This window comes from Salminus brasiliensis, chromosome 25 (assembly GCF_030463535.1).
Source record: "Salminus brasiliensis chromosome 25, fSalBra1.hap2, whole genome shotgun sequence".
NCBI classification, from domain to species: Eukaryota; Metazoa; Chordata; class Actinopteri; order Characiformes; family Bryconidae; genus Salminus; species Salminus brasiliensis.
In genome coordinates, this window is record NC_132902.1 from 1,733,029 (window position 1) to 1,746,141 (window position 13,113).

Sequence of the window (13,113 nt, forward strand, 5' to 3'; positions counted from 1 at the left end):
ACTAACGGTTGGGTTATAGACTTCCCACACTACTGGATAATCTGGGAAGGCCATTGTTCACCGTTCATCGGTCATCCTGAAATCAGGAGACCTCTTGTAACCTCTTGTGATCTAGATACCTTCACTAGACAACTTAGCACAGTGTTTTAGTGGCACTGGTTCCAGTCCGAATGCTCTTTGGCCCTATGATGTGTTACGTTAGGATGAGGCCCTGACAGCGGAAGGAGAAGTCAATGAGACGTTTAAACAATCAAACTGCAGAAAAGCGCTGTGCTTACTGTACTGTACTGTACTATATCTCACCATAGTTCGTTCGTTTCTTATACACACAGAACACACAAAAACATAGAACTCCCAACACACCAAAAATCGACCCTACAATCACACCTGTTTTGGAGGAACCTGTAAAAAAAACAACAAAAAACAGGGGATGAATAAATGACTGTGGAACGATGATCTGAGTAAGCTTGACCTTGCCCTTGCCTCTACACCCACACGTAAGTATGTAATGTTAAGATAACATACAAATACTGCTGATGGTTATGAAAGACCCACCTGGACAGAGAGCAGCTTTGTTAAAGCGTGTGGTCAGATTGCCCACTGGATTTGAGGCCACGCAGAGGTAGATGTTGTCGTCATGTGCTGTTACGTTCAGAGGCAGCGTGAGGTTGGTTTGGAGGTCAGGGCTGCTGATGTTGGAGAGTCTCTCATTCCCTCTGTACCAGGACAAGGTCACCTCTTCACCGTTCTTCACAGTGCACAGGACAGAACAGCTGCTAGATGTCCCGGGTTTAATGATGGTTGGCTGAGAGACGTGAGCTTGTTGATCAAAAGAGATTCAAATGAGACTATTAATCATCAGTCAATGAATCCCAATCATAAATCACAGTTTTCAGTCAAGTAACCCATATCTTTAATCAACCATTCCCAGCCCTCAATTAAGTTATTCTAATTTTTAATCAACTAATCCCAATCCTCAATCATGTAATCTGATCTTCAATCAACTAATCCCAATCTTAATCATGTAATCTGATCTTCAATCAACTAATCCCAATCTTAATCATGTAATCTGATCTTCAATCAACTAATCCCAATCCTCAATCATGTAATTGTACTCTTCAATCAAACTAATCCCAATCCTCAATCATATAATCGTAATCTTTATCAAACTAATCCCAATCCTCAATCATATAATCGTAATCCTCAATGAACTAATCCCAATCCCCAATCATATAATCGTAATCTTCATCAAACTAATCCCAATCCTAAATCATATAATCAGAATCTTCATCAAACTAATCCCAATCCTAAATCATATAATCAGAATCTTCATCAAACTAATCCCAATCCTCAATCATATAATTGTAATCTTCATCAAACTAATCCCAATCCTCAATCATGCAATTGTAATCTTAATCCTCAAAATCATAATCCACACAGAACTAACTCCAATCCTCAATCATGTAATCCTAATCTTCAATCAACTAATCCCAATCCTCAATCATATAATCAGAATCCTCAATGAACTAATCCCAGCCCTTAATCATGTAATCCTATCTAAATAAACTAATCCCAATCCTAAATCATATAATCGTAATCATCACAGAACCAATCGCAATCCTCAATAATGCAATTGTAATCTTCAATCAATGCAATTGTAATCCCAATCCTCAATCATTTAATCTTAATCTTCAATCAACTAATCCCAATCCTCAATCATATAATTGTAATCCTCAATGAACTAATCCCAGTCCTTAATCATGTAATCCTGTCTAAATAAACTAACCCTATCCTAAATCATATAATCGTAATCCACACCGAACTAACTCCAATCCTAAATCATATAATCTTAATCATCACTGAACCAATCGCAATCCTTTATCATGTAATTTAATCTAAATTAACTAATCCCTTAATCATAATCTAAAATCAACTAATCTCAATCCTAAATCATATAATCATAAACCTCACCAAACTAATCACAATCCTTAATCATGTAATCCAATCTAAATCAACTAATCTCCATCTTTAATCATGTAATCATAATCTTCAGTGAACTAACTGAAATATTTAATCAAGTAATTCTAGCATTCAATCAGATAATCCCAATCTTTAATCTAATAATCCCAAATCAATAACAAGAAATCATAATTTTCCATTAATAGATCCTAATCCCCAACCAGTGAAGTCAATCCTCAGTCAGTGTAACCCAAACCTAAAGCAAGGGATCTTAATCCCCAAGTCCCAACTCATACACATCCATCAGGGACATTGAGAAAGCTTAACAGTGATCAAAAAGGCAGCAGACCCCTCTGAAGAAGAGGAAACTCACCAAAAACCCACAAGTGAAATATTTGAGTCTGTGTATTATTCAGAACTTCACTTAAATACGTTCCAGAATCAGTGGTCTTGAGATCCGTGATGGTGAGTGAGGCATTCTGTTGATTCAGGGTCAGGCGGAGGTTTGCATTTCCATAGTATTTTATATCACTCTTCTTATACAGGCATACGCTCTCAGCAATACGCTGGCTACCTCCTGTAGTGGAATTCCAAATGATGATGGAGCATTCTGGCACTTCAGAGTGATTGGTGTATAACGTGACAGTCGCTCCAACAGCTCCTGGTGCAAACACCAAGGGAACACGTTATGGGTAAGTAGTCAATTCATTGTTCCGTAAAAGTTTAGAATATATTGTAATCATATATTTTTCTTTGTACATTAAAATAAAAGGATTCCTGTCATAACAAGCAATTTATTTAAAGGCTTCAGGACCTGCTCCATGGCTGCTACATCTATCTATCTATCTGCCTGCCTGCCATCAATCAATCTGTCTGTCTGTCTATCTATCTATCTATCTATTTACCTACCTGCCTGCCTGCCTGCCTGCCTGCCTGCCTGCCAGCCAGCCAGCCAGCCAGCCAGCCAGCCAGCCAGCCATCAATCAGTCTGTCTGTCTATCTCTCCGTCTGTCTGTCTGTCAATCTGTCTATCCATCTATCTGTCTATCTGTCTGACTGTCTAGCTAGCTAGCTAGTTTACGTCTATATATCTAGTTATGTTTCCAAAAATCAGGCTGTTTCAGTTACGGCCTCTCCAGGCTGCCCCAAGCCTGTTTTCCTAGACAATATTATCTAAAGTGTGATGTGCTACCAAGTCAGTACCAAGTAATATTTTTTGTTTGAAAGGATGAACTATTGTTCCCAGTGTAGGGGATAAAAAGCATTTTGTGTATTCTAGTAAACACAGCTAGAAATCTCACAAATATATATACAGAAAATATTACTAGCTAATATTACTAAAGTTAGGCGAGTTCAAAACATACCAGTCACATTTAAATGGTGAGTCCCCTTAGAAATTCGACTGTAGTCCATTCTCTGATAATCTCCAGAATCCTTGACGGAGACGTTGTGAATTGTGAGACATCCAGTTTGTACATCCAGGTGTAACCTGTCTTTTTTCATTTCATTGTACTTTGTCATTTCATTCCATTTGCGAGCTATCTTTTCATTTTTGAATGACCAGTCGACCACATTACTGGTTCTGGGTTCAATCCCATCACTCAGAGTAACATCCTGTCCTTCTGCTACTGTGAACGTCAGTGAAGGCTGCTCGGCGCCTGCGGTCCCGAAACCTGCAGATATTTAGAAAGAATGTATTATTATTTCTTTATTTAGAAATAATAAAATAATGATGAATAATCCAAAAAAAAGTATGTATGTATTTTTCTTCTATTTCTTCTTTTCTTCAATGCAGGTGCTACAATCTAGGCAAATGGTTCCCATGTTCTTGGAAAGGTTCAAGTGCTCGCTAATGTTTTGTTCAGGATCAATCAGTTGAGATGCTGGAGTCCAATGTTTATATGTTGTGTATAATATTATACCTATCCTCTTGACAGACATCTGGTCTATTGCCTTGACCAGATCAGTACCGAATAAGTACAGAATCGGTGCAAGGTCTATCGGAATCCCCAAAAACCTGCCCAGTCAAATTTCCCAAAAACAATTGCCTAAATCTTTTGGCAACAATCTATACGGTATAGAAGATCTCAAACCAACTGCTGGTGGAAACTACATCCTGTTCATATCTGCATTCTGCATACCTGCAGAAATTTGATTATGAACGATTATATGATTTTTGACCACATGTTTTGCTGCATGCAAGTATTAAAATATTCATTTGAAAAATGGCGTTAATTCCTATTATTCTTGACCATTAATGCAGGACTTTTTTTTTTATTAAACTCCTTGCACTAAGCTCAAAGTCAAACTTCAACGATCATATCTTGATTGCTTCATTTCCGATCCATCCACAAAACAAAATACAGTTGGTGAAATGAATGCCTTTGACCATATAAATCCATCTATATTTGCATCTACATTTAATGCTGAAAAACATTACATCGTAATTAATCATCATTTTTGTTTTTTAATATCTGACCCTTAAGTTTTTTTTTTGCTTGTTTTTTTTTTTTAAACCATTGCATTGTTGCACTGTGTTATTGTTGCACAACTAGACAATGTGAGCTTCCACCAAGCTGAACCACAGCTTCCTGACTAAAAACCCAACCTCATTTTTACAAAGCGTTGGCGTTGCCAGTCTCGTGTCACCTGACACCTGATGTCACCAGTGCATACAGTTCAGCAAACAGAGAAGACTTGCACTTGCTCTGACAGAGCAGTTAGGTTTACTTTAACAAGCAGGCACCTGTTAAACCGCCGGACAGGCCGAAACCATAGCTGGGGCCATTTTCAGCTGAGACTAAACCACTGCTAAAGCCAACATTCCCAAATGTCTCCTATAAACGATTGCATACCCCAAAGATAAAAATATATATATATATATAATATTATATGGTCAAAATATATATATTTTAACCATATAATTTCACCAAAACAGGAAAATACAATAGTCAATAGTCTGTAAATAAAGCTTTTATGTTGAAATAGGCGATCTTACCAAGTACCCAGAACAACATCGGGGAAAGCCAAAGGCACGGACATCTATGAAGCTGGTCTTTTAGTCTTTGCTTCTTACTGGAATGATCCATTCTGCCTATAATGAGTCGATATTTCACCTGTAAATGACACATTATTATTCCCTGTTCATTTCTAATCTGTACGCGGTGGGACTGAGTTGGCTACTTTTTCCATTTACCGAGAGCTGCAGAAAGTGCAGTGCTGTTTCACTTTTACTTACAGCTGTTTTTAATGTGCTTGGAAACCTTTATTCATTTTACACCACCCCCTTATAAAGCGCATTCAGTAATGCTACGGTCGCACATCTGAACTGTCGACCAAATAAGAAGCTACGAGACATTCCACGAATACAGTATCATACTAAATTCCAAAGAATACATTAGACAGAGAACTTTTTATAGTATTTTCTATAAATAGTAAACAAAGTAAACAAAAAAAAATTAATTGACTTTTCAAGAATAATGACGGCGCCATACGTACCTTTTGTTAGAGCATATGTGCAAACCTGTCACTGAAACTCTTCTAAAGGAAGTGAAAACCAAATATGATGTCTCATAAACAAGAAACATGCCCACAAGGTGGGCAGGCTTTGATAAGCTGCATACATTATGTGAGACTATATTGTGAGTATATGTATTTTAGTTGATTATTATCATATATAGGACCTAAACTTATGGCAACAGCAGTGAAATTCTTGGATCATATATTTTGATGTATATTATATATAGATCATATATATTGATGCCACAAAATCTGGCATCAGTCCTAAGGACCAAAACAGAACCTTTTGGACACCCCGAGCAAAGATATGGTTGGATGAAAAAGGGTGCAGACTTTCATGTGAAGAACACCTTTCCAACTGTTAAGCACAGGGGTAGATGGAACATGCTTTGGGTTTGTGTTGCAGCCAGTGGCACTGGGAACGTTTCACAATTTTTCGGAGGAGCAAACTGAACTCCTCCGACCTAAACATCATCGTGGAAAATCTGTGGACGGACATGAGAAGAGCAGTCCAGCAACAGGGCCAACAAAGAATCGTCTCGCAGAACTAGACGGAAGCTTTTGTAGGAGCAATGGCTGAAAATACCTCCAACTAAAGAATGATTCCTACGAAAAAGACATGGTTCTCCATCACTGTGTTCATCATTAGAACATCTCCAAAGTTCTCCTCTCTCATGGAGTCTTATAGGAGTGTTATTTAGAGCTCTCCTCAGATCAACACCTGGTTTGGTGGTAAATCAGGTGAGCTGCAGGCTCCAACTGCTGACTAAAAATTATGACAATAACTATACACACTGTAGCTTTAGGATGTGCATTTAATGTAAATCTATTATGTACATATATACCTTTATTATATACCTAAGTCAGGCTGGACAAATGACCCCCAGCCAGTGTTTACCAGGGGAGGGACTGCGCAGCTCTGTGGGTGTCTGCGTCACTACCAGCGTATAGTCAACATCCCTGCTCTGCTTAGCTTAGCTTAGCCTAGCTTAGCCTAGCTAGGCTGGCCATTTCCAGTTAAAACATCAGCTCTGGTTCAAACAGACCCTGTTATTCTTACAGCTGGTATACCATTTTACCTCAGTTTCCTCATCACCTCCGCAATTCATGCCATGCAGCGCCGGGCTGGGACATTAATGCGTAGCTAGCTAGCTAGCCGTTAGCTAGCTAGCTGAGCCGACTGTATGCACCTGCGCTAAGCTGAGGGGATTTATTAGCTAACTGCATGGTTGGAGGCCCAGGTTATGGCTGACAGCGTCTTCCCTGACTAAAAGTGTCTGAAGCTGAAGGCGCCTGAGGCAGGGTGAGGACCAGGAGGAGAAGGTAGGTGTATGCTAGCTAGCTAGCTAGCTAGCTAGGCTAGCTGGCTAACTAACTGCTCCTCAGACTGTTGAGAAACACAGTTTAGCTGGTTTTTGGGTTGACATGAAAGCCAGGCTAGCTAGCTAGCTAAGTGGTGGAGATGCAGAAGCTCCAGCTATCACCATATGGACATAAGTATTGGGACACTACTTTTACTATTAGCTACTTCTACTGCTACTACTTCTGTCTCTACAGTCCAGGGAAGAAGGCTTTCTACTAGATGTTATTGCAGCATACAGCAACATAAGATCTAGTGAGGTCAGGATGTTGGATGGATGGATGATCACCACCCACCTCCACCTCATCCTCAACCTCAACTTCCAGGCTCATCCAGAGAGCACAGTCCTCTCAATGCTGGTGGGCTTTATACAACCCCTATAGCCCAGGGAGTCCTATTCTTTTGGCAGTAGTCTGGTCTCTACCAAGTAGCCATGCTGTCAGTGTCCATTTGAACATCTGTGGCAGCAGTGGGTCTATAACGTAAAGTATCAGGGGTGTCTGCAAACATCTGGCCATGTTCATGCCTCCTCGATCATGAAGAACAACGGCCAAGAACGTGACTAACGCTAACACGTCCTTCTTTTTCGTAGCGCCTTAAGATGGGAAGCCCGTTCAAAATCCCTAAGAAGACGCAGCCGTCGGATTCCTCCAGCGTTCTCATGATGTCTCCTCTGTCCAGAGTCCCGGATGGGGACACTTCGAAAGTACGTAGATCTCATGAATGTTCTCCTAGATTTAGACACTCAATAGCAATACCTGTCCAACGTCAAGCTGGTCAGGCTGGTCGACCAGCGTAGGGTATCTACCAGAGCTTGGGCCGTGTTAAACCAGCTACCAGCGAACGTGATTTCGCTGAGGACCCAATGGCTTGTTTAGGATGTGAGCGGCGTCTTGACCGGTCTGTGTTTGCTTGTTAACAGGCGAGCTGGACCCAGGCCGGATTCAATGGCAGAAGACCACACAAAAGCAGCTCTGCCAATGGGAGAACCGATGGAAGCTCTGGACCTGCTGGTGGGGACAGGTGAGGGGTCATCTCTGCAAGGTTCGAGAGGAACGATCGTCAATCGTCCGGCTTAACGTGATGGTTTGGTCCAAAATGAAATCTCCTCTACTTCTGATGTAGTCCATCTGTCAAGACGTGGTTGGTGTCCACGGTCTTCTGTGATCCTTAACCTGTGACCCTTAAACCTTGGAATGGGACATGCTAGGCTAACTTTGCTAACAAATACTGGACTCTTCATTTAGTCCATTTAAATATCCACCAACTCAGAAGGGGGTGAAGGTTGGCAGGTCGGCCATGCGTTTTCAGACGTACAGCTGCATTTGCTTGAAGGAGAATGCTAAACGGCTAATCTCCAGCCTCCAGTGTTGGACGAGGCTAATTATGATCTCTAGCCATGGTTGGCTGTGGCATCACCAGGGATTGAACCACTCCACTGGTGCTAAACTTGTGTCCGCAGCCTTTTTAATACGTTTTTGAAGACGATGCATGAAGACCTTGAAGATTGGTGACAGTCCAAGTCCAGTGTTTGTTAGCACGTTAGCCTAGCATCTCCTGTTGTGAACTAAAGAAGCATATATTGTACATCTATGGGCTGGATGAGGTGTAAACCCACCTGGACAGGCATGGCTCATTGCTAGATCTTTTAGTGCAGCGTCCCCCAAACAGCCACCAGATGGAGCTGTCCACTTAGACTTCCCCCAACAGGCTGTGATGAACGTGATGTTTTTATTGGAGGAGAATATCGGGCTTACCCGTCAGGTCCCAGTGCGGAATGACATAATGACACATGATGGTTTTTCCGCGTGTTCAGCGTTGGACGGTTTGAGGTCGGTGCCGTGGGTTTTTATGGCCGCTTCTTATGTAACGTCTGACGTCAGCTCATGTCGACCACTCTAATGAAGAAATCGTGGCCTGTGTGTGTGTCTGTGTGTGTGTTTCAGGTCCGTCCTATCTCCCTCCCATAGATCTGAGGTCAGGGGCCATGCCCGCGTGAACGGGATCCCAGCTAAGGAGGCAGGCGGGACTCCAAAGGCCTCCCGGACTCCCGGTGGAGACCTCACTGATCAAAACAGGTGGGGTGGGGGGTTCCAAATACCATCGTATACCGTCGTATATCACCGAATCCCACCCCAAGTGGAAGTGTGATGGAATTTGGGCATGTGTGTTTCAGATGGAGGCCTAAGAGAGCTTCCGACACGCTGTGCCCGCACGAGGGAGGCAAGGACACGCCGGCCGTTAAGAAGCAGTGGGGTGAGTCAAAAATGTCCACATCCATGAAGGACAAACGTCCACATCCTGAAGGACGACTTCCGAATTATAGATCAGGCAGTTGGAAGCAGGTGGGGTTACATATCCCCCTCTACCGTCAATCTGGCCTGCCATTGCTATTAAGCAGCCAATTAAAATAGATCTCATTTACACTACATGTCCAAATGTTTGTGGACGCCCCTTCTAATGAATACGTTCAGGTACTTTAGGATGCACCTACTGCTGACAGGCACACCGAGCTTGTCTAGTCCCTGTAGTACTCTATTGCCAGTCCTTCAGAAAGAGGGTTGGGAAAGGGTTTAAAGGTGTGTCCCTCGTGTGAAAGTGACCAGTGGACGTTCAGAACCTCGTCCTCTGCCTCTCGCCGCTTATGTACTATTACGTTATCGTACGTTATCGTACTTTCCACTGCTTTCGTGAAGCTGAGACTCTGGTAAACCCGTTTCCAGCACCATAACGGTCCGTCCACCTGAGTAAAGGGATGTTTTTCATGTTTAGGGTCAGGTTATCTCCTCGCACAGTGCTCTAGGTCACATGGGGTCTCGTTACATAATGTATATAAGATAAGATATGGAGAAATCGAGAAGATTCCCTTATAGACTCCGGAGGGTTTAAGACATTTCTTCAGTGTTCTTCATGGGGTGTCCCAGTTTTTCACAAATCTAGGACTTAATGGTGGTCCTACATTTGGCCATCGCTCCACCCACGCGCCCCCCCCCCCCCCCCCCAAAAAGAAGCTGGTGGAAAAAAGCTGTACGTGCAAACAGACGTCGTTAACGTTGTTAACGTTTCCACCTACCGTCTCAAAACATACTTTATGCTCCATAATGTAATTAATGGTGACGCACAGAGTCCGTCGAAGCTAAATAAAAGCCTGGCCTACATATCTGCTGTGAACGATCATGCAGCTAACGAGGGAACCTATTTGGAGCCGCCGCCTCATGTGGGCTTTAACGACCTCTTAAAGTTGGAAATGCTCTTTTGTCTTTCTTGCACTCTCTCTCTCTCGCGCACTCACTCCGTCTCCCATTCTCTTTCTCTGTTGGAAAAGTGCAGCATTTTCCTGGCTGCGGAACGCCGATAAAGGAGCAGAACCTAAACTTGCTTAACTTTTATGGACCTGTTAAAAAGATCCTGCTGTTCTCCTTCTCCTAGTCTATTGCGCTCTCTCTTTCTCCCTCTCTCTCTCTCTCTCTTTCTCTCTGTTCCCTTAATCTGCCCCTAAATTAGCTGAAGGTCAGTAAATGGTCAGCTATTAGTTCATTTATTTGTTTGTTTGTTTATTTATTTACATAGCTGTGTATTGTTCTCCTCTCACTGCAGGAACTGGCTTTCCAGAGACGTGGAACTCCTCTCAGGTGGAGAATGAAGAGGAGGAGGAGGAGGATGATGAGGACGGCGGCAGGACGAAAAAGGCCTCCTCGCCAGCCAAGGAAGCATCAGCCCGAAGCCTCAGATCCACACCTCTGGAGTCTAAAGTGAGATGTTATATTTCTGGTGTGCTTTTCTTGCTATAAATTTCTAACACACCCCATCAGGTCCGTTCTCATGCATTGGTCATCATGCATAGGACTTATTGGCATCATGCCTAATGCCAGGCGTAGGCTAGAGGGGTATGAAGACCCCCAGCATCGAGCTGTGGAGCAGTGGAACTAACAGTGTTCTCTGGAATTATGGTGGAGCTCTATCCAGTACTTTTAGGATGAGTTGGGGATGAAGTGGGGTGGTGATCATTACTATCGCTCTTGTGGCTGAATGCAATCAAATCATCACTGCAATGCTCCTCCAAAATCTAGCAGAAAGCCTTCCCTCCTGGACTGCACGAGACAGTTACTCCAACAAAAACAGGAGAAGCCAAGGATGTTAAAAAGAAACAGTGAATGAGCAGATGTCCCAATACTTTTGTCCAAAATAGCGTGTCTAGTCTCCATGAAATTCTAATTGGCCCTTTTCTCGGTTTCTCCCAAGGCTGTATGTCTCAAAGGGAACGGACAGAGGGCACGGCCTCCTTCTGACCAGCCCTCCAAAGAAGAAGTGCCACAGAAGCGTGTGAGGAGCCCTGGAGAGAGAGCCGCCGTCTCCATGTCCCTCAGAAAAGCTGGCAGTGATTTGTCCTACTCCAGAAGGAGGCTCAGGCTGAGTCTTGCTTTCAAGACGTACCAGAGAGTCAAACCCAGCTCCACAGAACCCAGTACGTAGAACGCATGTCCTTCCATGTTCTTCTAGCGTTCTTCTAACGTTCTTCACCGCCTTGTTTGTTTTGAGACCCCTCTCTGGCTGTGATTGGTTCCAACAACCGCCTTGTTGGTTGATGAGATTCCGCGTATTCCTCAGTATTCCAGGTCTGTATTCTGGTGATATTTCACAATGCATTGTGCAGCTCTGCTCAGTAATTGTGTCGACAGGCCCAGAGGTCAGTGCTATTGAAACTGGACACAGTTCAGGAGGAGTGTGGGTGGGTTTGCTGGACGTGTGGCTGGAAAAAGAGGGATGCTGGAAAAGTGCATGGCCTTATTTTGGGACGTTTTTTTTTTAAGGTGAAACAAGTGCCGTTTTCCATCAACTCCTGGTCACAGGGATGTTTGCTCTATCTCTGAGTGTGACTGATTGGTTCTAAGACCTCCCCATGACTGCGAGTAGTCCTAATGACTACATTCCTGTCTTTTCTGAGATGTCCACCTGAGTGTGGTTAGTTCTAATCTCCACATTGTCCTTTTTGAGACTTCCACCTAAATGTCATTGGTTCTAATCTCCACATTGTCCTTTTTGAGACTTCCACCTAAATGTCATTGGTTCTAATCTCCACATTGTCCTTTTTGAGACTTCCACCTGAGTGTGATTGGTTCTAATCTCCACATTGTCCTTTTTGAGACTTCCACCTGAGTGTGGTTGGTTCTAATCTCCACATTGTCCTTTTTGAGACTTCCACCTGAGTGTGATTGGTTCTAATCTCCACATTGTCCTTTTTGAGACTTCCACCTGAGTGTGATTGGTTCTAATCTCCACATTGTCCTTTTTGAGACTTCCACCTGAGTGTGATTTAAAGAAACAAGGTGGTGAATAGAACCAATCGCATTAAGGGGCGGCCTCTGAAGAAATAAGGTGGTGATCAGGACCATGGTGATCAATGTGGTCATCCCTCCTGACTGTGTGTTTGTTCAGAAACCTTCTAGAGATTGTGATAGGTTCTAATGACCAACCTTTTTTGACCTTGTTTTTGAGAGTGATTGGTTCTAATCATCACTAAGTTCATTCCGAGTCCTTTCCCTGACTGTGATTGGTTCTAATCACCACATTGTCTTTTCTAACACTCTCATCTGACTGTGATCAGGTTCTAATCAACATCTAGTTTCTTCAGAGACCACCCCTGACGGGGATTGATTGGTTCCCATCACCACCTTGTTTGATCTGAGACCTCCCCCTGACTGTGATTGGTTCTAATCTCCACCTTGTGTGTTCCGACCTGGCCTCCTACCCTGGCTGTTTTTTTTGGGGGGGGGGGGTTTATCCCTTTGTTGTTTATTCAGAGACCTCCCACTGACTGTGATTAGTCCTAATGACCACATTGTCTTTACTGAGTTCTCCCCCTGACTGTGATTGGTTCTAATCTCCACCTTGTGTGTTCCGAGACCCTACCCTGGCTGTTTTTTGTTTTTTTTTGGAGGGGGGTTTATCCCTTTGTTGTTTGTTCAGAGTCCTCCCCTTGACTGTGATTGGCCTTGCACACCGCCTCATTTGTTCTGAGACTCCCCCAAGACTGCGATTGGTTCTAATCCCACTTGATGGATTTTTCGGATATGACCTTGTGGGATCAGGATAACAGTGTGGGCGACTTCCTCTTGGGATGATGATGATTATGACTTGAGTGGAGGACACTGGTTAGGAAGAAAAGCCTCTCGTCTTGTTCAGATTAGTACAGATCAATATCCAAAGCCCCTTACGGCTTTATTTACTGGAGAAAAGGTCGTACCACCTTCTCAGCTCAGCGCTCTCCTCACCTC

General features: G+C 43.1%; 1 protein-coding gene across 3 annotated transcripts in view; it reads left to right on the forward strand.

Moving 5' to 3' along the window:
• Nucleotides 1-6,390: 6,390 nt before the first annotated feature.
• Nucleotides 6,391-13,113, forward strand: part of senp7b (SUMO specific peptidase 7b) — a 29,300-nt gene continuing 22,577 nt past the window's right edge. For 2 of the 3 annotated variants that reach the window (XM_072671516.1, XM_072671517.1), the window contains exons 1-7: nucleotides 6,391-6,801; nucleotides 7,431-7,544; nucleotides 7,761-7,861; nucleotides 8,785-8,916; nucleotides 9,015-9,094; nucleotides 10,436-10,590; nucleotides 11,081-11,303. In XM_072671516.1, the coding sequence (XP_072527617.1) occupies nucleotides 7,440-7,544; nucleotides 7,761-7,861; nucleotides 8,785-8,916; nucleotides 9,015-9,094; nucleotides 10,436-10,590; nucleotides 11,081-11,303 (796 nt within the window). In that variant the 5' untranslated portion in view covers nucleotides 6,391-6,801; nucleotides 7,431-7,439. The remainder of the gene's footprint in view (nucleotides 6,802-7,430; nucleotides 7,545-7,760; nucleotides 7,862-8,784; nucleotides 8,917-9,014; nucleotides 9,095-10,435; nucleotides 10,591-11,080; nucleotides 11,304-13,113) is intronic. The other variant, XM_072671518.1, reaches the window with a different exon arrangement.